Source organism: Falco cherrug, chromosome 12 (assembly GCF_023634085.1).
Source record: "Falco cherrug isolate bFalChe1 chromosome 12, bFalChe1.pri, whole genome shotgun sequence".
NCBI lineage: Eukaryota > Metazoa > Chordata > Aves > Falconiformes > Falconidae > Falco > Falco cherrug.
In genome coordinates this window covers 2,254,531-2,282,047 of record NC_073708.1, presented here as the reverse complement: position 1 = coordinate 2,282,047, position 27,517 = coordinate 2,254,531, and the positions used below count along the sequence as shown (strand labels likewise).

General features: G+C 36.4%; 1 protein-coding gene across 2 annotated transcripts in view; it reads right to left on the bottom strand.

Annotated features, from left to right (window-relative positions):
- Positions 1–3,621: 3,621 nt before the first annotated feature.
- BRINP3 (BMP/retinoic acid inducible neural specific 3) overlaps positions 3,622–27,517 on the bottom strand; it is a 214,049-nt gene continuing 190,153 nt past the window's right edge. For both annotated transcript variants that reach the window (XM_005440093.3, XM_027806587.2), the window contains one exon: positions 3,622–5,088. In XM_005440093.3, coding sequence (XP_005440150.1) covers positions 3,972–5,088 — 1,117 coding nt within the window. In that variant the 3' untranslated portion in view covers positions 3,622–3,971. The remainder of the gene's footprint in view (positions 5,089–27,517) is intronic.

The window sequence follows — 27,517 nt, the reverse complement described above, 5'->3', positions numbered from 1 at the left end:
ATAGCTCTATTGCCACGCAGGGCTCATAGTTTAGGTGTAGCTCAGTGAGGTAGTGATGTGGGTGTTGAACACTTTTCTTCCTCGGTGCTCTGCTATGTTTTGCTTTGGACCTGGAGTATGTGCTGTATTTTCAAGTAGATGACCTTTTGACAGTTTTAGCATCCTTCTGTATATCTCTGGCCTCCCTCCTGCTCAAGCTGCCTGGCTGCTTACTCAGCCTGGGAAAAACCGGCTTCTCTTGGCTTTTGCCTCTTTACTGACTTGAAGTATCTGCTGAATAAGCACTTTCACAATAAATACAGTCAATATGTGTATACTTCTGGAAACAAAGGCTCTTCCTCCAAATATTTGTACAAGTATAACTGTTCTGTGGCAAAGGAAAAAACATCCTGAAATACGACTACACTTCTCCCCTACACCACTAGAACTTGAACACATTTTCTTTTTGCCTGTATCTTTTCAGCAAGAAATGAGAGAAATGAAAGTTTATTCATCTTCATGGTATTTTTGATGTGATTCAATTCAGCCTGTGTATTCCAAATTGTGTCACTCAGAGATTTAGATCACTCTGGCAAACCTAATTCTGGTTTCTACGTTTTTCCTATCCTTATTACAGTTTGTTCCTGCAATTGAACTAGATATCAGTTTGGCTTCCAGACTTCAGATATGATCTGAATTTTCTTTGCTTGGAAAATACTGTTATAAGAGTTTTATGTCAAGTAACAGTTGCCTTCACTTAACCAGGAAGGTCACTGTGTTATAATTAATATCTACCTGGTTATTATACCTGTAGTCACTAAAGTTTGTTCTGAATATTATTTTAGGTTGTCATGGTACAGTTCCATATATTACTATAATTTCCTTTGGGGTTTTTTTTCAGTTTATAATGGCAGGTAATAACAGCATTGGTGAATGCAAAGGGAAATGGACAGCGAAAAAACAGTCAGGATCTGGTGTACAGCATACACTAAATATTATCTGCAATGTCCAGATGGAAATGAGTATACATAGATGCAGACACAGTTCCTTCTTCCCCCCAATTGCATTCATAACTTATTACCAAATTTTGTTATGGATCAAGTCCTTGACTGCTTTGATTTATTCAGACCTCTCTTTTTTTACACACCCTGAAGTTCTTTTTGCTTTTTGAGAACATAGAAAGATTTTAATTGGAAAAGTATCAAAAGGGAAATACTGTTGGCTCTTGTTTGGAACTCAAGAACCAGATCAATTCTGTGACTTTTTATTTTCACTATTCACTTTTTAAAAAAATATAATTTATCAAATATTTTTTATATTTCTCATTACAGAATCTAGTTTTGGTAAAATAGAAACTCTCACTATTCCAAGATTCTGCAGGTTCCAAAATCTGAAACTAGTTCATGATAAGTAGGTTAAGAAAGTTGTATCACACTTCTAATTTGGCACAAAGTCACAGTAATGACAAGGGTTTTGCACTAGTCCAGTCAAATACACTTAATGTGTGGCGTAGCAATTAAATGATGTCTCACTGAAACCTTTTTCAGCTTCTTCTTATTTTTATATTCTATTTGGGTATAGCAACAAACTTTCCATCTTGGTAGAGAAAAATATTTAAACCAAACCAAAACCAAACCCCAAGCCAAAAAGAGAAAAATAGTCATTGAGGAATTATTTTAGGAAGAAGCATGAGAGGCAAAAAGAAACCCTCAGATAATTTACTGTGACATATTAGTATTTTTACCTAGTCAAGGAATAACATAAGCCAATTATTTATTTATCATTGCCCCATATTTCTATTGTAACTTTTACTTTCTATGAACAGAAGACGATATTTTGCTTTTTGTTCATTTTATACATCGTAGTCTTGTTTATTTAAAAAGACTACAGAAGGTACTTAGTAGTAAAATCACACTAGTTCTTCTATTTATTCTAGTTGCCAAAGACATAGCAAAGGAAAGACTTGGAGATGAATACGAAAATAGTAAGAATCTTAACTGAGAAGGTCTTACCAATGCAAGAGCAAGCCAAAATTTTGACACATGGAAAAGGGACTGAGATACATTATTTATCAGCAAAACAAAGCTGTAAGTAGTGAACAGAAGTTCGTCTAGAGGTCGATTATAAGTAAAAATTACTAATTTTAGTTCTGGGGGGGATTCCTTATATAGAAGGTCTGAGGAATTTTCTGAATGTGTGATGGTGAAATAGTAATCCTTATAAATATTTGGTGAAATCAGGAAAGACAGGAATCAGTAAAGAACAGAAGATTTTCCTTGGATTTCTGAAGTGTTTCAGGACTTGCATTTTATTTTGCTTACATGTATTTATGAAACATTGCATTTCTTGTGCTGCTGTGGCCTAGCTAGAAACAAAGTTAAGAGTGTACTGTACTTTAAATTCAGATTAGGCTACAATTCAAAATGAAATTGTAATGTAACTAAATTGAAATTAATAAAATGGAAATTAATTGGAAATAATGTAAGACTACTTGAATTAAAATTTTAAGTGAATTAAACAAGGGTTTTTTTCTTTCTGTGCTTGCACATAAAATGGTAGTTTTATACATTATTCCTTACCATTTTGAAAAACAGGTTGGCTTTTACACTAATGACACAGATTAAGATTTAATGTAAGGATACGTTACTAAAAGACTTTGTATCAATTTCTTTCATTTTACCCTCTGTTTACTAACAAGGACTTCTGACAGCCCGGCCATTTGTTCTATTCTCTTGCAAGAAGTAGCAAAATCTTTTTGAGTTCCAAGTTCTGCCATCTTAGATGTATTTTTTTCTGCTAGAATGTGTAATATTCCAAAGAACCTCATTCTGATCCAGAGTAATGCACCCTTAATTAATTTCATTAATTGATAATAACATTTATTTGCACTTTTAACTTCATAAACTAGATTTCAATATCTGTAATGTATCTGTAAAAGGGTATATTCTCTGTAAATTAAAAACCTTGCACTGAAAGGATATTATCTGTACCAATGGAAAAAAAAATCACATATTAAACAGTTGCATTGTCAGGGAAATGTTTTAAGTTAATTTGAATCTAATCAGCGTGGTAGTTGAAAACAGATAATTCTAGATTAATATTATAGTGTATGTATTTGGGATGAGGTAATGTATATATGCTTAATTCTTTCTATAAATATGCAAAGTAAAAGATTAGGGAGACTTTCAAAAAGTACTTTGGCTACAAAAGGTTGCTTCTTTTGTAGCATAAGTAGTATCAGTTGCAAAGACAGCCTCTCACCTGTATCCTATAGGGCTAATGCAGCCTTTTGTTACTGTGCCTCTCCCAGTACCAACCTCCTGTTCATCATACAGCATTCGATGTTACCACTCTGGGAGTCTGTATGTCACATTAAGCGCCTGGAGAAGGGCATGCCTTAGGAAAATCTCAGACCTAGCAAGTAAAGCATCGCTACATTTGTCACTTCAACTCAGCCTGAACATTCAGATCCACATCCTAAGAATAAAATACTCTACAAATTTGACTTTTCTACAGTTTCTGTTAAAATCTCAAGTCATTATCTTCTCTTTAACTACACCTCCTGTGTTCAACACACACAAAAGTATATGAAGTTTACTACTTTTGTGTAAGAAAAAAGAATCCCACAGCATTTCTTTTTAATAACTGTTCAGCTACAAAATTTTATTGGTATCCTTCTATGTTCCCTCTAGAGGATGTAATGCACAAAAGCATTGCCACGGAACATATAAAATTACAAATGAAATTTATTGTAAAAAGTAGAATGTCTTCTAGACTGGTGTCAGTATTTATTTCATTCATAAACCAAAACTGCAGGTATAATATATTCATTGTCAGCAAGTTCATGTGTGTAAATTGCCATCCAACAGTATTGACTGATATAAGACAGATATTGAAAAGACAATTTAAATTTACTCTTCCAAACATAAACTGTTCCACAAAAGCACTGTAAAAACTCCTTCAAGGTTTTGTGTTGTGCTTCACATTTATGGTTAACTACATAATTTGGTTGTGTCATAATCCACTGTGTTTGGCAATTTGGCATTAAAGGCCTGCAAAGCAGATTGAATCCTCACCACTTCACTGGTAGACAGTTTGAGTCTATGACGAAGCAAGCAAGAGAAGAGGTCTAGACGACGTTGACCAGGTGGAGAGAGTTTATTTACACGATCCCGTATCTCTAACAACTGCAAAAGTGCTGAGTCCTGTGATCCCTGCGTATAGGGGTAGTCGAGCTGCAAAATCAAGTCTCGAATTGCTTCTGGGTCAAAGTGCATGCTGTAGCCAAACACTTGGATGTTATTGATTTTCATGTAGCCCAGATTTCTTGAGGGATCAATAAATTCCAGGGGTTCATAGTAGATGCTCTCATTGCCATTTGGACCATTTGACTTTATTCGACTCCTCAAATAGATGTGTACAGTTTCAAAAAATGTCTTCCACTTGTTGCCCAGAGTCAGCGTCCAGTTATAACACTGAAGGGGTAAGTCCAGTTTAGTCCGCTCCCAGTCTGGGAAATTATTTTCATTCACAGGCATAAACCAGCTCTCAGAGTGGCTGCCCCCAAAAGGGTTGACATAAACAGCAAGAACAGGCTCTAAGGTGCTGTTTTTAGTCAGGCAAATTTGAAGGGAGAGGCCCAGTATCATATGGACCAGGCTAGACTTGTACTTGTTACTCTTAAGAGTAAGGAGCATCCGCTTGCGCCAAGAAGGATCAAACCAGCTGTTGAGGCGCATGTCGTTGCTGATGAAAATGGCGTGGACCTCAATTCTCCGGTCTGTCTTCTGCAATAAATACTTCATTTCCAGGTCCTGAAGATCTGTCTCGAACCCAATGTAGTGCTCTGTTGATTCTGCCACTTCAGGCTTGCAAAGCCCTTGGCTCAGCATGTAGCCAGCATTGCAGCTCCCACAGCGGGTGCGATTGTCAGGAGCACAGCTCAGGCACGCCGAGCCATCTCCAACCGTGCAGGGAAGGAACCCGTGGCAGGCAACCTGGTCATTAGGGCAGGTGCATGTGTGAGTCTCTTCAGAAAAGCTTCCCAGGAGGCCATTTTCATTGCAGTAGAGAAAGGACTGGATGCGGTTGAGCCAATAGTTGGAAGATCTGCAACATTAAAATAACTTTTTAACACAAAGAGAGACCTGCGTACAATAAATGCAACCTTATTTTTTTTTATCAGAAAGAGAAAAATAAAGCTGTTTTTAGTAGCAGATTAAGGCACTAAAGTCAGATGACAGCATCTGCTGTCAGATAACTACATGTATAAATTGCCTTTTAACAATGCAAAACCACAAAAGAAGTTTCCTTACAAACTCACAGGCACAACAGGAACATTTGGTTCATGTATTTCCTCTTTCTGTATCTCAGGAACCCTGACAAAGATCCACTTTTCTGTAATTGTCTTCAGATTAACACCTTGAAATCCTATACAGTTGAGATTATTTTTCCTCATACTATTTATTCAGGGAGGTGCTTTGTATTTATCTAAGTGTGTATAACTCTCTACTATCTCTCTATTTCATTATGAAGATTTTTGTAAGCTTACAAGCATTCTTTTTTACTGGTTGTAGCCACTTTGATTTACAGACAGTGAGCCAAAACACTTTTCTGGAATAACAAATAGGACCATACACCCTACGAAAACAGATTCGGTCTTCATTCTTCAGATGATTTCCAGCACAACAATATCCTTAGAGGAAGCCTTGCATGAACATGCTGTGTTTACTTTTCATCTTTGGAGATGAAATTAAAGGATCACTTTAATGTTCTGCTTGTCATCTCATTTTGGTTTCACCAGAAGCAACAGTTAATGTCTTGCATCACACTGGCAAAACAGATACTGAAAGCAGCAGTCTACGCTGATGAGGCACACTCGCTAGAAGAAAGACAATAAGGAAAAATGGAGTTATATGGAAACAGTAAAGAGAAAAATTATCTTCTTTCTTTGTCTGAATTTTTCAGTTCTTATTAAGCCTAGCAATGTACAGTTTAAAGAAGCTGTTTTGGCTGCTGCAGAGTCAGATCTATTGTTGCCACATGAGTGATGATGGTTGTACAGTTTCTTCCCTTTTCATTGCATTTTTTCAAAAAGAAAATGCAAAAGCCTCATTTACTGTTGTCTTACTTCAAGTCACATCTGTATTTGTCTCAAATGTTAGAAATCTTATTTTTTGTTGTTTTTTTCCTGACTATAAAATAAATACTAAAACTGAAAATCTATGGCATCTCAAAATCTAATTATTTAGAAACATGAAAATAAAGATCAGTAAAATTAAATCATTGTATACTCTGGTGACTTTGTTTAATCTTTTTTTTTTTTTTTTTTCTTTACCTTCTCTTTTTCTGGTTGGCAGTGGAATCTTCTTGTTTTGAGTTGTTTGTGTTTTTTAAATACATATAGTCTATCAGTATTTTCCAGAAGTATAAGTAAATATAATAACACCTATTAAATGAATTCCTTAACGCCATTCTTCTTTGTGCTTATTTGAAAGTCAGTGTTAAGCATAAATATTTTGGCAAATTTTTCCTTCATTTCCTGAATAAAAATCATAATGTCCATTCAACAAGAAAGGTCAATGTCACAATATAAGTTATTCCAAAACAGAGTAGAACATTAAAGCTATTGCTCTCCCAGGTAGGATGGGGAGTTCCTGTGTACTTTCTCTGGGCTGCCTTGCCAGTAACCCGTACCTGCTGAGCGTGCCCTGGCAGCTCACAGGATCGGCAGCTCAGGTGTGTTATGACCCCGCTTCCCATTATGGGATGAACTTTGCAGCCGGGCAGTGTCTCACATGGTCTGTCCTGTTGCTATTAGCCCTATGATGCATCACAGCAATCAAAACAGAGAGGATCCTTGTCCAAAGGAGTGAAACTAACCTTTCAAAGGTCTCTCATTACAGCTTCTTCCTAATTCTTAACGGCTCTCTGTACTTATTTCGGAATGGACACTGGGCTTCAAAAGCTGCTGGATGTAAGATATAAAAGTCTGGGGGTTTTACTCTCCTGTCGATTTTTGGGTTATGCCATTTGCTTCACAATAGCCTTTCATAAAGTTGTTATTTTGGTTTGTTTCATTGGACAGATGACTGGGCAGATTTCAAGAGTTTGTAATTTACTTTGTAATCTCCAAGTTTTCTGCTTGTACTGTTACTACCACTTGGTACCACATGACTACTGCATTAAGGTTAACAGGTTTGTTAATACGAATTTTAGCATCCTCTTCCACTGCTCTTGTGAACAGAAGTCCATGCTTTTGAAAAGTTTTGTGATGTATTAGCAGTACATTTCCAGAAAACTTAATTTTGCATAGAGTAACCCTGAGCTTACAGTTGTGATTTTGAATTCATTGCAGTGAAAGATAAACATTTGAAGACTTACTGTAAAGATTTTCCATATATCACAAAGTGTCGCCCACAAAGGCTAAATCTGTTTGGCTCACACAAAGCATCAACCATGCTAGGCAGTCTGTAGCATCTAAGGATAGGTTTGAATGATATATTCTAGTCAGAAGAAAGATAAGAGTGCCTGAGCTTCAAAGCCAGAGCCACAAGGCTCCATTAGTATTTCAGCAGAGATTAGTACCTGGATTTGGCATTGCGCTAGTATGGACAAGAAATTTCTGTATGTCTTGGAGGTTAAGCATATACCCCGGTTTACAGTTCAGACACAATCAGCTTTAAGCTACACAACGGTTATGAATTTCTGGAGCCTAATATTTAGATATGTTATGATAGATTTTAATGAGTAGATTTTTGCATGTCGATTCATTGAGGTGTACTTGGTGTCACTGGAAAGGTGTTGGCAGTGGGAAGGCAGGAACAGGAATGCCCTGTGTGAGAAGCAGCCAGGGGCTGCCCCATACCAGACACAGCTGGTTCCAGCTTCAACTGGTTCCAGCCAACAGTTCTTAGCTCGACCTACGAGCTTTTTTTTTTTTATTTCCCCCTCCCCTCCTACTGAGGAGGGTGAGTGGGAGAGCAGCTGGGTCAGTAGTCGGTAAGTAGGCATCTGGCAGGCAGCCTGTGCTAACCCACCACATAAGGTAAAGGAGATAATTTGCATCTCTAAGTTGATCCCTGTTATGTTTCATCTACCCTCTCTTCCTCTTAGATATAGTGGATAGGTTTACAGATTTTTTTAAAATATGATATTATTACTTATTATTCTGCTTATTATTTGGCATTAAAACAAGTCAAAGAATGAACTTCACAGTAGGGTTTTTTCATATAGAAGAGGTTTTGGATAAAGATGGGGATTATTTCTCCTGTGACTACACATGATCATTAGATGGCACAAGTATTATTTCTCCTGTGAATACACTTGTCCCATTAGATGGGACAAGTATCTGGCGTACACAGGCACCAGGCTAAGAAAGAGAGACCAGCATTACTGCAGACTGATGAAGAGAAGACAGCTGGGAAAGCAGGGAAGGAATTCTCTCAGTCCACAGAGGTGATGGAAAGAGAGACACCTGGTGAGGAAGATAGCGCTGTTGGAAAGGAAGAATTTTCTATTGTTGGAATTAGCCTATTTAAACCAGCAAAATTAATTTGCTGGCAAGGGTTGATTTGGTTTGGGTTACTCACTTCTTCAGTCACATGGTCTTTAAAACATTTTCTTTCCTTATTAATGATCTAATCTACTGTTTCCATTATTATGAGAAGCAAAACCTTTAATGTCACTTTTTTGTTCTTTTTATTTTTAATGAGCCTACCTTCCTTCTTTTCTGTTAAGGGATAGAAAAAGCCGTCTAAAAGTCTGCATGAAACTAAATAGCTGCACAATTAAGTTTCCTTTCTAAAACTTAGTTATCAGTTTATAAGTTATATTTAGCTTATTAATATCTATCTATCTATCTATCTTTGATCATAACTGTTGCAAGGAGACCAAGAACTTTAGAGGGAAGGAAGTTTTCGACTTATTCCAAATAAAGTTCAAAATAATAATCTTCTAATATTTTTTACCTTGTTTTGATTTTTTTACCTGATTTTAACCAGAGAGCTGTCAAGATGATCTACATATACTTGTGTTTGAACAGTTTACAACATAAATACTTTTTTTAAAAATAAAATCAACTGCCTTTATAAATTCCTTTTAAAAAAAAAATCATTATGGAATACTGTGACTCTTTGTAAATTTATTGCTTTCACTCAAGTAAATTAACTAAATTAAGTGAAAGTACATAAAATGTCAGCAATAGCTAATTTATTTAAGCCACTCATCCTTAATTAGATAAATTCAAACTGGAATGTCATTCTGGAAGCTTTCTTTTTCTCCTAGAAATAAAAGATCATTTAAAATTCTGGACCCTGCAGTCAAGGGGAAAGGCTTGGTTAGAAGCAGATGCCTCCCGCAGGTCAACACCTGGCTGAACAGCTGGTGCAGCCGGATAGGCAGGGTTAGGATTTTACAGCCACCAGATCCTCTTTGAGGATGGATGGCAGCTGGGGAGAGATGGGATTTAAGAGAAAATAATGGGTGACATCTTAGGCAACAGATTTGCTGACCCAGTGAGAAGGGCTTCAAGCAATGTTACCTTGGGGCTGGAGTCAAAATGAGGACTAAGGAAAAAAGCATCCAACAGGTCAAGGACAGCAAATATTCTCCCATGTTTGGTACTTGCAAAATGGCATCTGGGACATTGTGTCTGGACTTGAATCATCTGTATGAAAGAGTTATCAACAGACTAGAGCAAATCCAGTGATGAGAAGCCATCAAGATGATCAGAGGGCTGGAGCATGCAACATGTGATGACAGCCTGAAAGGAACTGGGTTTGTCTAGGCTGAGGAACACAAGACCAAAGGGCAATCTAAATGCTGTCTCCAAATACATTCTGGAAGGATGTAGGGAAGTTAGGCCCAGACATTTCTTCAAGGTGAACAGTAAAAGGACAAGAAACAGGTGCAGAAGTCATATCATAGCAATTTTGATTAGAGAAAGGGAAAAATTCTTGACGGTGAGAGTGGCCAAACACTATGAGAAGTTGATGAGTGAGGTGTAGAATCCCCATCACTGGAGGTGTTAAAAGCTTGGTGATCCAAGGCCCTGACCAGACTTTGAACATGAACCTAGTTTGGGCAGATGACTTGCAAAGGTCCATTATAACCTAAATTATTTTTTGATTCTATGATTGTTTCCATTTTAGTGGAAGTTTTGAGAAAATTACAAATATTATCACAAGTATTAAAAACAGTACATAACTATACTGCTTTAGATTTGTATGTACTTTTACAGCTTCATATTTTAGGGGAGCTGCTCTCCCTCAGTGTCTGTTGCCAGTAGAAGCAGGGTGCATCTCTACTACCTAGGGAGAAAAATAACCTCTCTTCCTGGATAATGTATAATCCATCCAAGATTTTGCTACTGAATGAGTGCTTTGTTGTTTAAATACTCTATTTGAGTATACCAATCCTAATTGCTTTTTTTCATTATTCATTATTTGACGTATTCAAGATCCAAACCCTAATCTGATGCCAGAAAGAAACACGCTTATTAATTCTGTCATAGGACCTAATTGTATTTTCCCACTAGTTCTTTTTTTCTTTTTTTTTAAAGTTGTGTTGATACGTGAGGTCTACAGGAGTCACTAAGAAAACCTTCTGTTTACTTTGATAGTGACAGAATCTGAATCTCTGACTTTAAGCTCCTCAAGTCCACATTAAAGTTAATAAGAGGCGTTGCTCAAAATTTATTATACTTCTTTCTTCTCTTCAAGTATAATAAATTCTTGGTACTTCATTCCCCATGACATTGTTTTGTACACATTCCCAGTGTTCTTTTACCTTTAATCAGCTTTATTTAATAATTTATATTCTCGTTGTGTTAATGGGGGACTAGTGACAAAAGCTTCTTATCTTGAGCAGCTGCTTCTTGTTTATAGAAGTTAATAAATAAATAAAGACAATTAGCTTCTGAGGAAAGGTTGAAGGAGCTCTCAAATTATTCTTTTAATGACACTGCAAACATTATCACTTGATTTGGAAAATTGTATTTACTTGCCTGATATGTCAGTTTTTCAAACACTGAGATATAGAACTTCTGACTTCCAAACCTAGTGAATCTAGCCGGAATCTTCCTAGTTACTTCAATGAGCTTCAAATCAAAATGGGATGCCTGAAATATCTGTGCATTCACCATCATGCAAAATTATCTGTTAAGCTATAACCAAAAGCTATTTTTGCTGAATCATACATTTGAAATCACAACTTTACTTTAGAAATCAAGTATTATTTAATTTAATGAAATAAAATACTTGATAAGTATAGGATATTTTTTTATCAAAGTATATAATTAATTACAGCACCCAGGAAATTCTTTAAATTTTTTAAAACGCTTTTTTTGTTTGTTAATATTGGCCCTTTGAAACCAACTTTTTAAAAGCAGCCTGAAGTTACAAAAGAAGTGTAAAACTCATGACAGAATTTCTATGAAAACATAAATATTATTTATTTTCCTGTTAATTGAATACCTGTTGTCTTTATAGGAAATAGACCATCAAGCCTCTGCTCTGACTTATGCGAAGCAGAACACTGAGCCAGGTAACCCATACAAATCACATACTCCTACCCTTAAGTTAAGACCTCCAAACTGGCTCTCCCATATTCTGAGGTCTCAGTCTCACCTTTGACTGCAAAGCCTTTCCAGTCATGTGAACCACATCTCTTCTGTGGATGATCGTGTCCCTCCATCTCTGTTTAATTTGCTTGATCGTATACATCAAAACGAACATACTTGGTTGTCTGTGACAACATTCCACGCATTTTCTCAATTCTTAAAATTTACTAGGAAACACATTGTTAATTAATTATGGTTTAATAACAGCTCCAGCTCCACCTTCTTACATTCAACCCTTCTCCTACTATACTACAAGAAGATCAGGCTGTTGTTGCTGGATGATGAGACTCTTTTATGGGTGAATCTTTTGCTGCATAGGATGCACTAAAGAGTTGGCTACCATACTTTCAGCTAGAATACTTACAGCGTAAAGAAAGCTTTCCATATAATCTTCACATTTACACAAGCATGATAAAAAATAGGATAATCCTATGGAACTTAATGTATCAGTTAACATCAGCCAAGTTTCTGATGAGAATTGTCTTAAGAAATATAAATCTTCATGTGTTTATAGTTCAATTCTACATGAAGTTGCACTGCATTACCTCTTTATGAAATATTCTCCAATTCTGAATTCTGAAGTGCATTTAAAATATTTTGTAATCTTTTTTTTTCTATGAAATACTTTACTTTCAAAAAAAAAAAAAAATTGAACAATAGCAGTTGCAAGTTTAATCCAAAATATGTGCTTACTCTTGTTCAATACACTGTAACATTAAATATAAGAACAAAGCAGTATGGTCACCCTATATAATAGTTGTAGCAAGTATTTAATCATGATATGACACTTTTACCTCCTTCCCTGCCTCACTAAGTGCTTAACATCTGTTCTACATCAGATGGCTCAGTAGCAGATGATGAGTACTCAGTGAGGCACGTGCTAAATAAAAAAAATGAAGACAATTTAACAAGTGTATAGGCAGTAAAATACCCATTACCTATTTTTCCCTCCTTTGGAGGCCGAGTCCAGTATAAATCTGTAAGACAGCAACATCAACACCAAATGCACTTAAAGGCATCTCTGAAATGTCCTACTCTTGATCTTGTGGGTTTACCTCTTGGGAAGGACAAATAAGACTCCAAGTACTTTGTTTCTGTGCTGTGATTCATAACAAGAACATTAATTGCTAATAAAGTTGATAATGGTCTCATTTTTCTTCTGGGAATCAGGGTAAAACTACCAACTGTAGAGTCACCAGGCGGCCAGTGAGTGCTTAGAAGAATGAATGTTTGAAGTTCATTCAGCCTCCCAGAATTAAAGAAGTACTATAACCACCCCTCAAACAGACACGCTTGAAATTATTTTGCTGTGGCTCACGTTACAGGTATGTCACCGAGACTCCCAGTGAGAGCTGCAAATCCTACTAAAAAACCATGACAACCAGGAGCAGCACAGCTGTTCTGGGTTCGCATCTTACACTTTCACAGCTGGGTCCGCCTGAGCCAGGTACTTTAAAGCTGATCTAAAGGCCTAAGCTAGCTATGTGGACCATGGTGAAAACAAGGTAAGCGTGCTGTGAAATAGAGAAGGAATTTAATACTTCTCTAAATTTATATAAATGAAAGAAAAACCTCTGTCTAGAGGGATGCCTTTGCTAAAAATCCCGTTAGCATACACAGAAAGGATATTAAATAGCTATGCGATTGTTATGGAAATGTTCTTTCCATATGCTAAAATTGCTTCTAGCAAAGAAATGGATGGGGTAACTTGAGAAATCTAGCTCAACGTGGGACTCCTCCATGGTGGTTATGCTACAGGAGAAGGACTAGATGAACCAGGAGGTTGATTGTGGGATTTTGTTGCTGGGATTAATACAACCTAAAGTGAATCTATGTTGACAGATGAAAAGAAAATACTTTGTTCTGTCCTGTTAATCACATTTAAGAAGAATCTTTACAGATCATCCATCCCTTGTGTCACCATTCTGCAGCTCTTTCCTGCCTTGCCCCCTCCCCCCCCTCCCTATGCTGATGCTTTATATTTTAAAACCAATAACGCATGTCACTTAAGTTCCAGATAGTCTTTGCATTATAAGAAGTAAAGGAATTAAGCCCCTATAGTAAATTATGTAAACCTCTCACACCTCATAGGACAAAACTGCTATGAGTTGTATGATATTCCAGAATAAATATTTTGACATTAAAACATTTATTATTTCAGAGGATATATCTAGTTAGTTATAAATTTACTTACAAAGATTTGTAGCTGTAACTACGCTAATATTGCACCCTTCTAATTCTCATTGCAAAGTTTTTCTAGAATGAAAAACTTTTGCCACCCCTGCCAGCCCCCAAAGAATGGTTCTAGAAAAAAATGTTAAGATAACATGCCCACAATTTTTTTGACACAGCTATAATCATAATGACCATTGTGCTACGACGAGATAGGAATCAAACTGCTTTGTAGTACCACCTATTTGTTTAAAGAGGTTCAAATTAGAGACAACCTTTAAGAGCTTTTTCTAAATAATGATCCATAGTGCAGCAGGGACAAAGGAAATACCAGTCACATTAATTAATACTGTGAAAAGCAGAATGAAAGCAATTGGAGGTGTTAGGAAAGAGAGTGTTCATGTACAGGAGAAGGAAGGTGTCACGCGCACACACACACAAAAATTAATTAAGCAAAAACCCTGAACAAGCGAACTCATCTGTGGCATTCTATGTGGCTATCTATGTTTGTAGTGTTAAATGAGCGAAAAACTCATCTTGGGCCTCAGGTTATTTGTTAAGTCAGTGCAATTTTAGGTGAACTTTTCTAGATATATGTTAAAGTCTTATAATAAAAAAAAAATGAAGTTATAAAAAGCTTATCTAGGTGCTTCGGTGACAGATGAATATGCCCCTTTAAGGCATTGGAAAAATAACAAATTTGCTGTACCATGACAAACTCTTTTGTGTGAAAGAAAACCAAGGAAATGTCATAAAATTGGACTAACTGAAAGTAGACCCCCAACTCTACTTTTACAGAGATAGGTAAAATGAGGGCATGATAATGCCACATACACAACTGTACACAATCACAAAATCATAGAATGGTTTAGGTTGGAAAGGACCTTTATAGATCATCCAGCCCAAGCCCCCACCATGGACAGGGATGTTTTCCACTAGACCAGGTTGCTCGAAGCCCACTCCAGCCTGATCTTGAACACTTCCAGTGTTGAGGCATGCACAGCTTCTCTGCGCGAACAGTTCCAGGGTCTAACCATACACATCCTAAAAATAATTCTTTCTTATATCCACTCTAAATCTACTCTCTTTCAGTTTAAAACCATTTCCCTTTGTTCTGTCACTACAGGTCTTGGTAAAAAGTCTCTGCACCTTTGTTATAAGCCCCTCTATATATCGAAATGCCACAATAAACTCTTCCTGGAGCCTTCTCCAGGCTGAAACACCCCAAGTCTTTCATCCTTTCTTCACAGGAGTGGTGCTCCAGCCCTCTGATTATTTTTTGGCTCTCCAGCAGACCTGCTCTAACACGTCCATGTCTTCCTTATGCTGGGTGCCCCAGAGCTGGATACAGTACAGCAGATGCAGTCCCACAGGAGCATAGTAGGGGGGCAGAATCATCTTCCCCAGCCTGCTGGCCATACTTCTTCTGACGCAGCCCACGATAGGTTGGGCTTCCTGGGCTGCAACTGCACATTGACAGCTCATCTCCAATTTTTCATCCACAGGTACCCCCACAAACTTCTCTGCACTGTTGCTCTCTGTCCCACTCGTCCCAGCCTGTACTGACACTGAGTACTGCCCTGATTGTTTCCCTGCACTGTTGCTAGCCTTTCCATCCCAGCTGGATTTATTACATTTGAAAGAAGTTCACATGAATGTAGCTTAAGCAACGGCCTGTTGAAGCTCTTTGCTCTCTGTTCAACTGCCCACAAGGTAGATGTAAGAATGAATAAACTCAGCAGAATGAAAACTCTGGCTTAAAACAAGGAGAAAAATTAAATGGGATTTTTAAGTGAAAATATTTTCCAATTAATAATGTAAGATAGATGTGTAAAAGTAGCTAATTTAGGGATGCCTTTGGATCTTAAAATACATATAACATTGAAGCAATTGTAGTATAATTCTGAGGACAGGTCACATTGCTTGTATGTGCTGGCATCAACCTAAATTGAATACTTAATCTATAGGAAGAAGTGAGCCAGCAGGGGCTGCTAAAACTAACTGGATTCCCAAGACACACCCTGAGGCCAAATGCACGAGTTCAAAGTTAGTCTAAAATGTAGCTATGAACTGCATTTGAAACAATAACAAAATGTACCAGCAGCTCTAGTTTGCAGTGGAAATTCCAGAAATAATTAAAAAATAGCCTTGACTGCAAAGTCTTCATATGTAATGCAGCAGGTCACAAAAACTATTGAAAAATGAATAGACAGTACTGTATATTTTAATGTTGTACTTAGGATGGAGGATGCAATATCCATGTTCTTAAGTATTTTATTCAAAATAAGAGTAAAATAGAAAGTCCAGAGACTGGAGATAACTTCTGAGCTTGAAGCTTTCAGGTATTTTGTAGGATAATTAAAAATCACGTGAAAGGGTAATTGGTATTGTGGCTTACACCATAGTAAAAATGCAAAAATACTGTGCTGACAAAAGCATCTAAAGTTTTAATCATTATGAGGGGTAAAACTGGATATGAAAAGAGATTTAGTGCCACAAAAATCAGCCATCAATTGTATGATTTTCTGGAATTAAACCTCATTAATACAGGTAAAATCATAGCCTCATTAACAGCCAGTAGCAGAAAGACAAGTCCATGATTACATCTGTGAAACTGGTAAACTGGTATAAGACCATTATAGTTTTCTATTTTTCTGCTGAATTTGTAACCTCTATTCCTATTTTAGGCATCCTTTTTCCCAGATACAAATAACTGAAAATTACATGTGTGTGTGTGTGTATGTATGTATGTATGTATATGTATATCTGTTTCTGTTCCTGCAAAATTTGTTACAGGTATAATGATGGAAGTATAGAAAATGGGGATGCTGTTCATGCTATTCCTGGTTCCTTCACAGTCTTTCCATATGACCATGACTACGGACAAATCACTTGTTCTTTTCTTTTGAAAATCTTCTTATTTCTTTTCCCTGCTATTTGCTTATTTAGATTATAAATTCAGTTGCCTCTAGACACTACTGTAATATAAACAGCAACAATCTGTCATTTTCTTCCTTTGTGTAGGATCAGAAGTATTATACCAAAACAAGAATCTCCCAGTAAAGAGTAATGGTTTTAATTAAAGAATACAAAGCCCAGTTCTGTATTCATACCTCACTTATCATGATATTAAACAAAATAAAATAAAATAAGATTCTGAGATCAATGTGCTTTTTTTCTCTCTTGTAATAACTGAAAATAACATAATAACTATAATTTTGAGCAAATCCTTAAAGTTTTAATATAGGCACAAAATACATTACAGAAGAGAGGTTTGGTTTTCTGCCATGATATGTTTGAATAAATTGTAAGAACACCCTTACATTTCTGAAGGAAAATTAAAGGCTGTCTAGAAAAATTGTATCATGCTGTTTTTGAAAAAAGCATGTATTTCACTCAATCGTATATAATTTTTGTAATAAGATGTCACTTAGGTAACAGTCATAAATAGGGAAAGTATTCATTTAAATGACCAGATGTTGCATGTATATAATACAAATAAAGAGACAATATAGTAATAATGCTTATAAGGAGATATCAAGTAATTGCATCCTTCTGACACTTGTATCTTCCTTAAACAAACAAACAAAAAAAAAACCCAAACAAACCCACAGTCTAAAATGCAATGTATAAGTTAATAGAAAGGCTTACACTGGGTCAACGAAAGAACAATTTTCTGCACATTGATCTGCCAAAAAAAGGAAAATTAGAATACATAACTGAGAGTGAGGAAGCAAAGTCCCACCTTAGGAAGCTGTGAAAATTTCTTTTGGAATGTATATAATTATACAAAGATAAAGTGATTTATCTTGTAGAGCTATTCTCGCTTCCTCAGAAACTGTTAAATGGTTGCTAAGAAAAAAAGATCTACATACGCAATTCAGAATAACAATCCTTGCAGGTTTCTGAAATCTTTGTACTTTCTACTCATCAATATAACTGGCTCACTCTGGTTAGAATAACCCACAGGAGCCACAAGCGATTGTGATGGCGGTGGCTGAACCCAGGATGTGTAACACCCCTTGGAAACCCCTCAACATTTCTCCTGGTGGAACCACGTGAAAATATGTAATTGTGATGTATGCCACTACTGAATCTGTTTTGGCGTTTGTTAACTCCTGTACAATACTTTGTAACTCTGTCAAAAACTCAAAGTTGTTAGGATCTCTCACAGATACATTATTGAATTTTGGGGTTGTTTGGTGGTTGTTTGTTTGTGGTTTTGTTTTTTTTTTAATTATTGTTTTTTCTGGACATTTTATTTGTTTTAGAAAACATAGTTGGGACAAACTGTTTTGTCCATAGTTTTATTTTCTGCATCAGTATGTTATCTGTTAAAGTCAGTCACAGACGCTGGGATATAGTGGTGGGACTCTGTGCAAATCCCCTCCCCCTGAGAAGAGTTTATGAAGGCTAATGAGCTATGCATCATATCCTCAGAAATGACAAGTCTTGCAAAGAAAGAACAGATTATTTCTGATAGGCTATTTATCCAGATATTTAATCTCATTCTGTTGAGATGGCCCCCTCCTCATTATTACGTTTTTATATAAAATAATACTGAAAGGTAGAAAGAAAATCTCCCCATGCAGAACTTAACACCTTGAAATTTTAGTTTAAAGGGTTATAGTTTAAGAAAAATAAAAGCAAAACAAAACCCACAAACATTTTAGTCCCTTTTAAATTCCCTCTTGGTGAAACTAACATGCTGCTGCTGGAAGGAATTAGTTTAAGGAGCTTGCCTTTCACAAAGAATTTCTAGAAGTTAATATTAAGAACCATAAGTGGATTGGAGCAGACAAGATTTCCTTCTAGGGGGGAAAAAAAACCCAACCCAACCCAAATGTCTTAAAGAATGTATTCTTCTGACAAGTGACATATAACGTTTCAGAGCCTACAACAGTGTATGTTTTAACACCTATTTAGCATTCTTAACACAGCTATTTTAAATATCTTTGATTATAAGCACTGTGGGATACTAAAGGCTCTGGAGAATTCTACCATTAATGAGGTCTCTAGTATTCTTTCTATATATATCTGTGTGTGTATATATATATAAGCACACACACCCCTTCTTAATACCCTAGGCACTTTCTGAAAGATTGTTCTGTCTCTTCCAGAAAGACCAGATGTTCTGACCTGGGAAATAAAAAAAAAAAAGGGGGGGGGGGAAAGGGAGAGCTACAAACATCCCCTGGAAATGTCATTCCAGACCCAGTCTCAGGGGCTGCAACTGAACCATAGGAACAAGGGTCATGACGGTATTAGGGGAATGATGATTATTCTAATTAATGGAAATGAATGATAAAGTGAGATAAATTTGCATTTTTTTATTGGGGAAAGAGAAATTATGTTTCCCACATACAAGAAGCAGTGCAAGACTAAATCATTGTGTAACTTGCTGGTCACAGCCCCAGACTGTGGAGTTACCATGTACTGTATGCTGATGTCAAGCTGTTAGAATGTACTTCTCTTAAATGAGGTTTCTTATATGAAATTTCCATTGAAATGCAAGCAGCTTGCTTATTTCTGGAGAGTTACTTGAAGGGAGGTTGTTGCACAAGCTGCAGAAATTTGCAGTGCTTTCCTGTTTTTACAGAATGAAATGGCATGCACAGCAACTTTCTATCTTTTGCTTGATGTATTTGGATGTCATATGTATTCAGCTTGGAACCTATATACAGAGTAAATAGCACACTTTTTTCCCTTTGTACAAAATTATATATCTCCTGTAGTTCAATATCTTTTCACTTTTAACTAGTTAAGCTCAGAAAGGATGGTTAACCTTTAAGATTGTGAATCAGATCATGAAACATGAAGAATTTCATAGGGATAGTTTAAAAATTGTTAATTATTAGGGTGACAGCACTACCAAGATATCCCAAAAAGGATTGCATCCATTGTCTCAACACCACAAAAGCTATTGTACTTTCTATTGAATTTATAATAAAAGTGACCACAAGAAAAGCCTGAAGACATCATCTGTAAGGAAAATGCCAATCTGCCTCAAGAGTCTTTGCCTTGAAGAGTTTCCAATCTAAGTGCAAAACAGACAAAAGGAATAGAAATAGGATGTAGGATGTGCTCACAAAGGTTTTAGAGACATAGTGAGGGGATGATGAGAACTGGAGGTGGATCACTGCAGAGCCACTAGCTAAAGTACAAGTCTGGATCTTCAGTATTCCCTCTGTCTGGCAAAGGATTTCCTACTGTGCACAGTGAATACCACTGAATAACGAGGAATAGCCACAAAACCAGCCCTAATGTCCCCAGGCAAACTTACCATCCATTATTTCTCCTATTATCCAATACACAGTCTGTATACACGGGGCTTGAAGTCATCTTTTACATGGATTTTGGCAGATAAGGTGACTTAGCATTTATATTAAAGGAGCATTTACAGGACAGAGATGTTTTGGTAGGCTCTTTTTCACCCTGCTTGCTATGGCACTTTCATTCAATGCATTTATGCCTTTTCCCTCGTCTCCAGGTGCTACCATTTCGTGGTGCTTTTGACTGACAGTGAAGGTAAGCGGGCTTGTCACTGGGAGAGTAAGCAGGGCTCCAACACACACACACTCTCACCTTGATGAGTAATTACACTGCCTCCGCAACACAATCAGTCTCTGCTGGCAAACGGACTGAGAAGCCCAAATCCACATATAATCCAGTGTTTTTCACAAGGCTGCTTACAGCTAAAACTGACATTACCAGAAAGTTAAAGAAAAATTGACCCTGCTCAAATGTTGCTTGCTTGTTTGATTTTAAAGTTAACTCTTAACAGCCCAATACTCATTCAAAGCAAGCCAAGCTGTATGTGATATAGGGAGTGCAACATAATGTTAACCTTACATCCGGCAGGAGCTTTACAATCATCAGTACCACTTACTGCTATGCAGTTTTGTCAAGCATTGGTATTATCTGAATGCTTATTACTCTTATTCTATTTAATTTACCTCATTATGGACTTAAAAAAAAGAAAAAAAAATCATCAGTAAAAAGGACCCTTTTAACTTCAAACATTCATGATCAACCAGTTACACAGTCCTAGCATTTTCAACACCAACCTGTAGCCCTGTGAGAAACCATATGCCTGACAGTAGCTGCATCTCAATGATGTAATTTTAAAAATATTTAAGAATGCCACCTGTCCTTGAAAACTGTTGTATGTTGCAAATGATCCTTATTTACTCAAATATAACTTGACTGAATTCTTTTAATACTATCTAGCAGTTTCCACTGGGTGTTTTTAGTTTCTATGGAAACAATTTCAATTATTTTTCACATAGGACTGAATTGCTGCATAGACTACCTGTCCACATATGGATATTTGAACTCTTGAATGAAATATCTATACTCTTAGCTCCAGAAAGAAAGGATTTGTTGGGTACTCTAAGTCCATTTAATTTCCCAGGATCAAATAATTGAGATGGGTGAGAAAACTTGAAATGCCATGGTGTAAACTCTAGTGCATCCTACTATACCCTGCAGGTTGAGTATCTCAACAATTTCCCAGCTTCTTTATGAAGATATTAGGGTAAAATTAACCATTATAAAAGAGGAGGAAAGGGTTGCTGTGGGAGAAAGTCTTATTTGCTTGTTGAGGGGGTTATTGCTTCTGGTACATAGTGATCTGTAACTTGATTGATTCTTTCTACTGACCTTAAAATTTCCTACTGAAGTTGAGCATGGCTGTCAAGGAGGTTATTTTGCACACCTTTTAAATTTTGAACTTTAACGTCTTTTATATTTTCACCTTTTACAACATACACCATGAAAAAATGATTATGCTTTTTAGCCAACTTGTATTCAACAGATGCTGTTAGGCACATAAAACATGAAGCCATTAGAATCCATTTAAAATCAACGTCTGTAATGCCAAGACATAATCTCCCACCCCCAAATCAAGGTACTTATCCTTCAGGTAATCCTAAAGACAGGTATAGTCCTCAAGTACATGAACAGAAGGCGGCAAGCAGTAAGGCTGACTGAATTCTGACAGGATGTCTCAGGTAGCTAATTCCTCTGCCCTTTGCTAAAGTACAAACCATGACTTGGAGTCAGGGAGCTTCAGTTTAGGAACAGAGCCACTGGACTTCAGACAGAATGGAATCAAGGTGAAGAACACATGAACAAAAAAGTAAAAGCCTTCTGCAGATGCCTAGCTTTAGCTTCTACAAAAAGAAAAATAATGTTTTCTGAGCTCTCATACTGTTCTGCAGAAAATTGCCATCTTTTTAATGTTGGAAGATATATTTATTTTCTTCTTGACTACTTTTAATGTCTGGGTTTTGTTTTCAGTTATGCATGTTTCCTTTGGAATGCAGAATTGCAGTATCTTATATAAATGCAGTGCTAATTATGGACACCTTGCACATAACAGTGACCAGGCTTTCTTCTAAATATCACAGGGACATTTACTACTAATAAACGAAAGACAGTCTACAAAATTTTTTTCTAGGGAAGCTTGGCAAATGTTAAGGAAAATAGATCACTTACATTACACTAAGTAATGTACCTTTTTCTAGGTCTAGACCCAGAGCAATTATGGAATAACTGTCTTATCTGAGAGGAGGGTGGAAGCTGTGTGTTGTCTTCACATCAGCTAAAGAGAGTGGTTAAAAGATGATTCTTTTTCTTCTTTTGCCAATGACTACTTCAGACATTGGACATAGCTGCAATTCATTTTCTCCTTGAGCAGAGATCTTTCTCAGAAATGATTGATGGATAAGACTTTCTGCCCCCAAAGTATACTCTACCAAGGGCAGAGTGAACCAAAGCTACTTCTAAGGGTCATATGAGGTCACATCACAATGAACTCAGAACTATCACTTCATACATTTTTCATCCCCTTTCCTTTCCTCATCAAATAACAACCTTAAAATAAATCAGCAGCAACAACAAAAACAAACAAGAAAATAAATCATCCAAAGTTTAGAAATGCAAGCATTTGAGGTGGCCCCTACACCTGCGATTTCCCTATGTTGTATGTATGCTCTGGAAGTCATCTTTTATTTATTTGTCTTTTCCTGGAACCATTTCTTAATTTCTTTGCACTGAAAATCACTCATGGATTTCCTGTGTCTCACTGTTTTAGAGAGAATTTCAGACCATTCTGCTCTGCATTGAGCCATGTTGAATCTATTAGCCATTTGTATAATAAGTTATCAGAACCTTTGATACAACAGTGATTGAGCTCAGCTGTAGAAATATGCAGCTTCTCTATTCAGGATCCACTAAAATGTAAGTGATTTGTGAAGATGTTTTCAGACGCTGCTCATGATTCTCCTGTTTTGCTACTAGAGTTGTGTAGGCTCTAAGCAGTGAATCCAATTTAGTGCATGAGCAGCACTTGTGTTCAGCATGACAATAACTTGCAAATACTTTTTTAGATGAGCATGCACACCACATTCACAGGTTTAGGAAGCCCTCTCCAATTAAAAACAGATTGTCCTTAATAGAATCTATAAATGTGAACTAGAGTATCTGCTCTATTTTCTTTTGCAAGTTTTTTTTCCTTTGTAACAAGTTCACCCAACTGTTTTCTGCTTTATTGTCTTGATAAGGCAGCAAATTCCATTTCCTGCCATCTGTTGCTAAATTCACAACTTTCCACAAGATCAGTCTGTATGTATAGGTGGTTTTTGCTGTTACTTTAGAGAATTTACTAAATATTGGCAAAATGAATGTTCCATTTTTGATTTATTAAAACCTACCTTGATGGGTTGATTGGGAAAAAAAAAAGAAAAAGAAAAAAAAAAAAAGACTAAGATTCTCCATTATCTACATTGTGAGGTGATTTGTTGGTTTCCAATTTCACCTGTCTCTTCAAACTTACAGTCTATTTCTTTTAAGATGTTATCATTTCTAAAGCATGTTTTTTACTCAGCTTAAACCAGGTCTGTTGCATTCCTATTAACTGCTTATGTGTCTGTTTTCAGTGGTTCATTCCTTTAAATGTCCAAGAACCTGTAGAGACAGAAGTAATTTTGCTGCAGTGCTGTTGTAGTTACTCTGTACGCATTTAGAGGTATGTCTGCTATTTCTTGTTGTTGTTTGTGTTTTTTTCTAAATCTGCATATAAATGCTTCTCAAATTTAAACCTCCCTGGTGCTCGTTGGATGCTGAAAAAGATCATAGGAAAATCTGTCCATGAGGATGGTAGTGATAATTAACAGAGATCTCAAAGGAAAAGGAAGAAGTAGTGGATAGAAGTTCTGCTTCATAAATAATTTATAATTGAGGGAGTTTTAGGAAAAAAATCATGGTCATATATGAACACAGAGAAGTTCTCAAATATTATGCACAAATCTCATTAGATGAGATAGTCATGAAGGAAAAATCCTCTTTTTTTTTTTTTTTTTTTTTTTTTTTTTTCTGGTGCTGGGACTTTCAATATTCTCACTGTCATTTAAGATTTTTCATTTGGGACTCTAAAGGAGCCACTCTTGTTTGTTTTGTTTTCATGTTGCGTGTTTTCCCACTTGGATTCTGAAGAAAACAAAACTTCGCAGTATTATCTCTCAGTCCTTTCTACCATTCCTTCATTATTTCTGCCAACAAGTTTTGGAAGTGTTCAGCTAGTATCTACAAAAATTTGCAAAGGGGAAGAAATATCAAAAATATTGAGTTCCTCCTTGTTTTATCAAAAGAAGACAGTCCATAGGATGGACAGCCTATTAAGTTGCAGTGTAAGCTCAAATATTCCATAAATTCACATAGGAATTCAACGAGAGGCTAATTTATAGGTAAACAGGACATACTAGTTCAGTGCTTACAGAGCTATTTTCTTTTTTAATGATTTTTTTTTTAGGCAACAACTGCTTAGAAAAGATAAAGATTCTTAGGTGGAAAAAAAAAACAAATCAAAACAATAAAAAACAAAAAGGAAACAGTCTGATAGATGCCTGATGTATTTTAAATTGTGTCTTTGTCAAAAATCACATCTTTAACAGATCTTCTATGAACACTGAAGTCAGTCAAAAGCCAAAACCAGTCTCTCTGAAGTCATTAAGATATATCACCTTTCTCCCAAGGTAATTTGTTTATGACAAATGAAAAATGACCGCAGGAAAACACTACTCACTCATGCCAATAGCTTCCTTGTTCTCCAATTCAGTATAACCAGCATTTGGTATATTCAGAAACCCACCAGTACAGTGCACTTCTATTTATCACAGGGTGCCACGGAAGAGTTACAAACTCACAACTACAGTCAGTATGCAAAGCTGAACCATTCCAAGGGGGGATAGTCTTAAGAATATCCTTGTTTTCACAGCCAACGTTCTCTAAAGCAGTGTGTCAGGGTTTGAGCAACTGGAGTGAAACTATTATTTAGGTGTATTTTTGAAGCGTAAAGAACGAGTGTATTTTTTAACTGTATAACACGATTTGCTAATATGTACTTACATTATTTATCATGAAGATGGTTTTATTAAGGTTAGTATATTTGCATTATTCCTATTTATTGTCAGGTAAAGCAATATGTTGCTTAATATTATTCATTTCCTTCTGACCTGCTAAAGTATTTCTTATTAAACTCCATTTTCTCCTAGCAGGATCTGTCCTTGTAAGAACTTGAGGAACACAGAAGTGACATTGTATTAATATATCGAAAATACTGACGGTGTTCAGTGTTAAGTACATAGTCATTGCCTCACAAAGATACAGAATATCATATACTAACAAATAAAAAGCTGAACAAAGTTAATTTTCTATAGCAAGTCACAGTTTTAAAATGCATTCAACATTTTCTCTTATTCATTCACTGAAAGCTTAAAATATCCATAACAAATTAAAAATTATTACAGGAAAGTAGTATCTGAGCCCATGTCAACAGCTTGTTTGGTCCTTAGCATACATACTGAAGAACAAAGTTCAGAAATGTGGATTTAATTAGTATTATTCTTCTATTAAAAACTGGGGGGGAAGAGCTAAAATTGTACTCAGAAGATTTTATTTGTGTAAAGGAACTTCAGAAAATTTTTATTTCTTCAGTGTTAATTTTCTTTTTACCTGTATCTGATACCTGTCAAGTTGTTCTGTAGATCAACACGATTGCTGCTGTAGAAATCAAACTGAAACATTTTCACTATGGCTACAGTTAAAAGTAATGTAATTAAATTGTTAATATTTCATTAATGGTAAACTTTCTGTCATAAATAACAGAAAAAAGAATGGGACAGAAGTTAAGCAATAAGAAATTTCTCTTCTTGTGACTCAACTGATCATAAATAATAAAATTTTTGGGGAAAGGACTATTAATCAAGGAAATGGCATTTGTTATAAAAAGTATCTTAATTTGGATAGCTATTATATTTCTGAATATATATAATATTCAGATAGGTGTTATAAAGGAGAACTCTTATTCTTTCGTTGTGAGATCAGTGGGTATCTTCCAGCTGATGCCAGCAGCCCGTCAGATGAACGTCCTTTGTGAGCCAGATTTCGCATGACACATGGCAGCAGTTCTAATTCCGGCTGAGTTTCAGCAGAATTTAGATGGTTGCAAATTTTTGTCCTGTAATTAGTGGGCAATAAAAACCGTAAGTCAAATACCCTTTTTATTCAGAGTTGTTAATACGCTTTCGCCTCTCTGTGGCTGTCCAGGTTATTCAGGTGCCTGCGTACACCCGAAGGTACATCCCACCGGGGGGGCTGCTAGCGGTACCGCAGACACCCCGGGGCATTTCTTTAGGCTTAGACAGGACATGGAAGGAAGATGCACTCGATCTTTAAAAGTACATAGGCCCTTTCTTCAGAAAATAGTTGTGGCTTTGTGGCTAATCCCGTCACCATGAAGTACAGTAACAACTGTGTTGCTGGTCCTCAGAGCCCCAGTGCCCCACCGCCAGCCCCCCAGCCCCGGGCATGCCCTGAGCCTCTCCTCAGCCCACCTGAGACACAGAAGTTAAGCAGATAATCCTGTTTGTGTGCTCCCGGGCTCAACCAAATATTTACATCTCTTCCAATACTTGTCTAATGACCTCAACGTCCCCTAAAGAGCCTTCCAGTGTTTTATATTCCTCATCTTGCTTGAAGGGTGAATTCCACAGAGGAAGACCGAGTTTCCATGCAGTATATCTCCCTTTGTAAGAGCATGGGAGCTGTTAAGACTCCAATCATCAAGTAGCTATTCAGAAGTGCTATGCTACGATAATCTACTTTTATGGGAGTTTGGAAGATGAATATAAAATAACATAATCCCCAGCTGTGCTGTTATGTGTAAAGCCATCCCATTAATCATACTCAGTTTTACTTTATAGCTTAAAAGTATGCAAAGTGTTACTGCCATTCAGGTGCCTTAATACTGTCAGTTGCATACCTTAACTGCATTTTAAAAGCTATCTTCTCAAGAAATTAAGCACTCAATCTTTCTTTCCTCCAGTGGAAATGTTAATTCAGCACCTTCTGATGTCAACAACATATGCAGAACAACCTAGAAATCTATGCAAGCAAATGAAACTTCAGAAGCATGCCAGTTTCTATATCCAAATATAAAGTGTTAACTGCACAAAAATAAATAAATAAATATTTAAAAAAAAAATTCAATTATTCTGTTTCTTTGCAGATTGTCCAAACTGATGTAGCATCTGTGTTTTTCCATGAGGATACTGGGCACAAAATAACAGCAAGTGGTTAAACTACATCATTGCGGGGAGAGGGGATTAGATTATTTGGGGTTCAGAAGAATCCATGCTAGACTGATGCTGCCAATAAATAAATGAAAATCTTATTAAGGTCCGG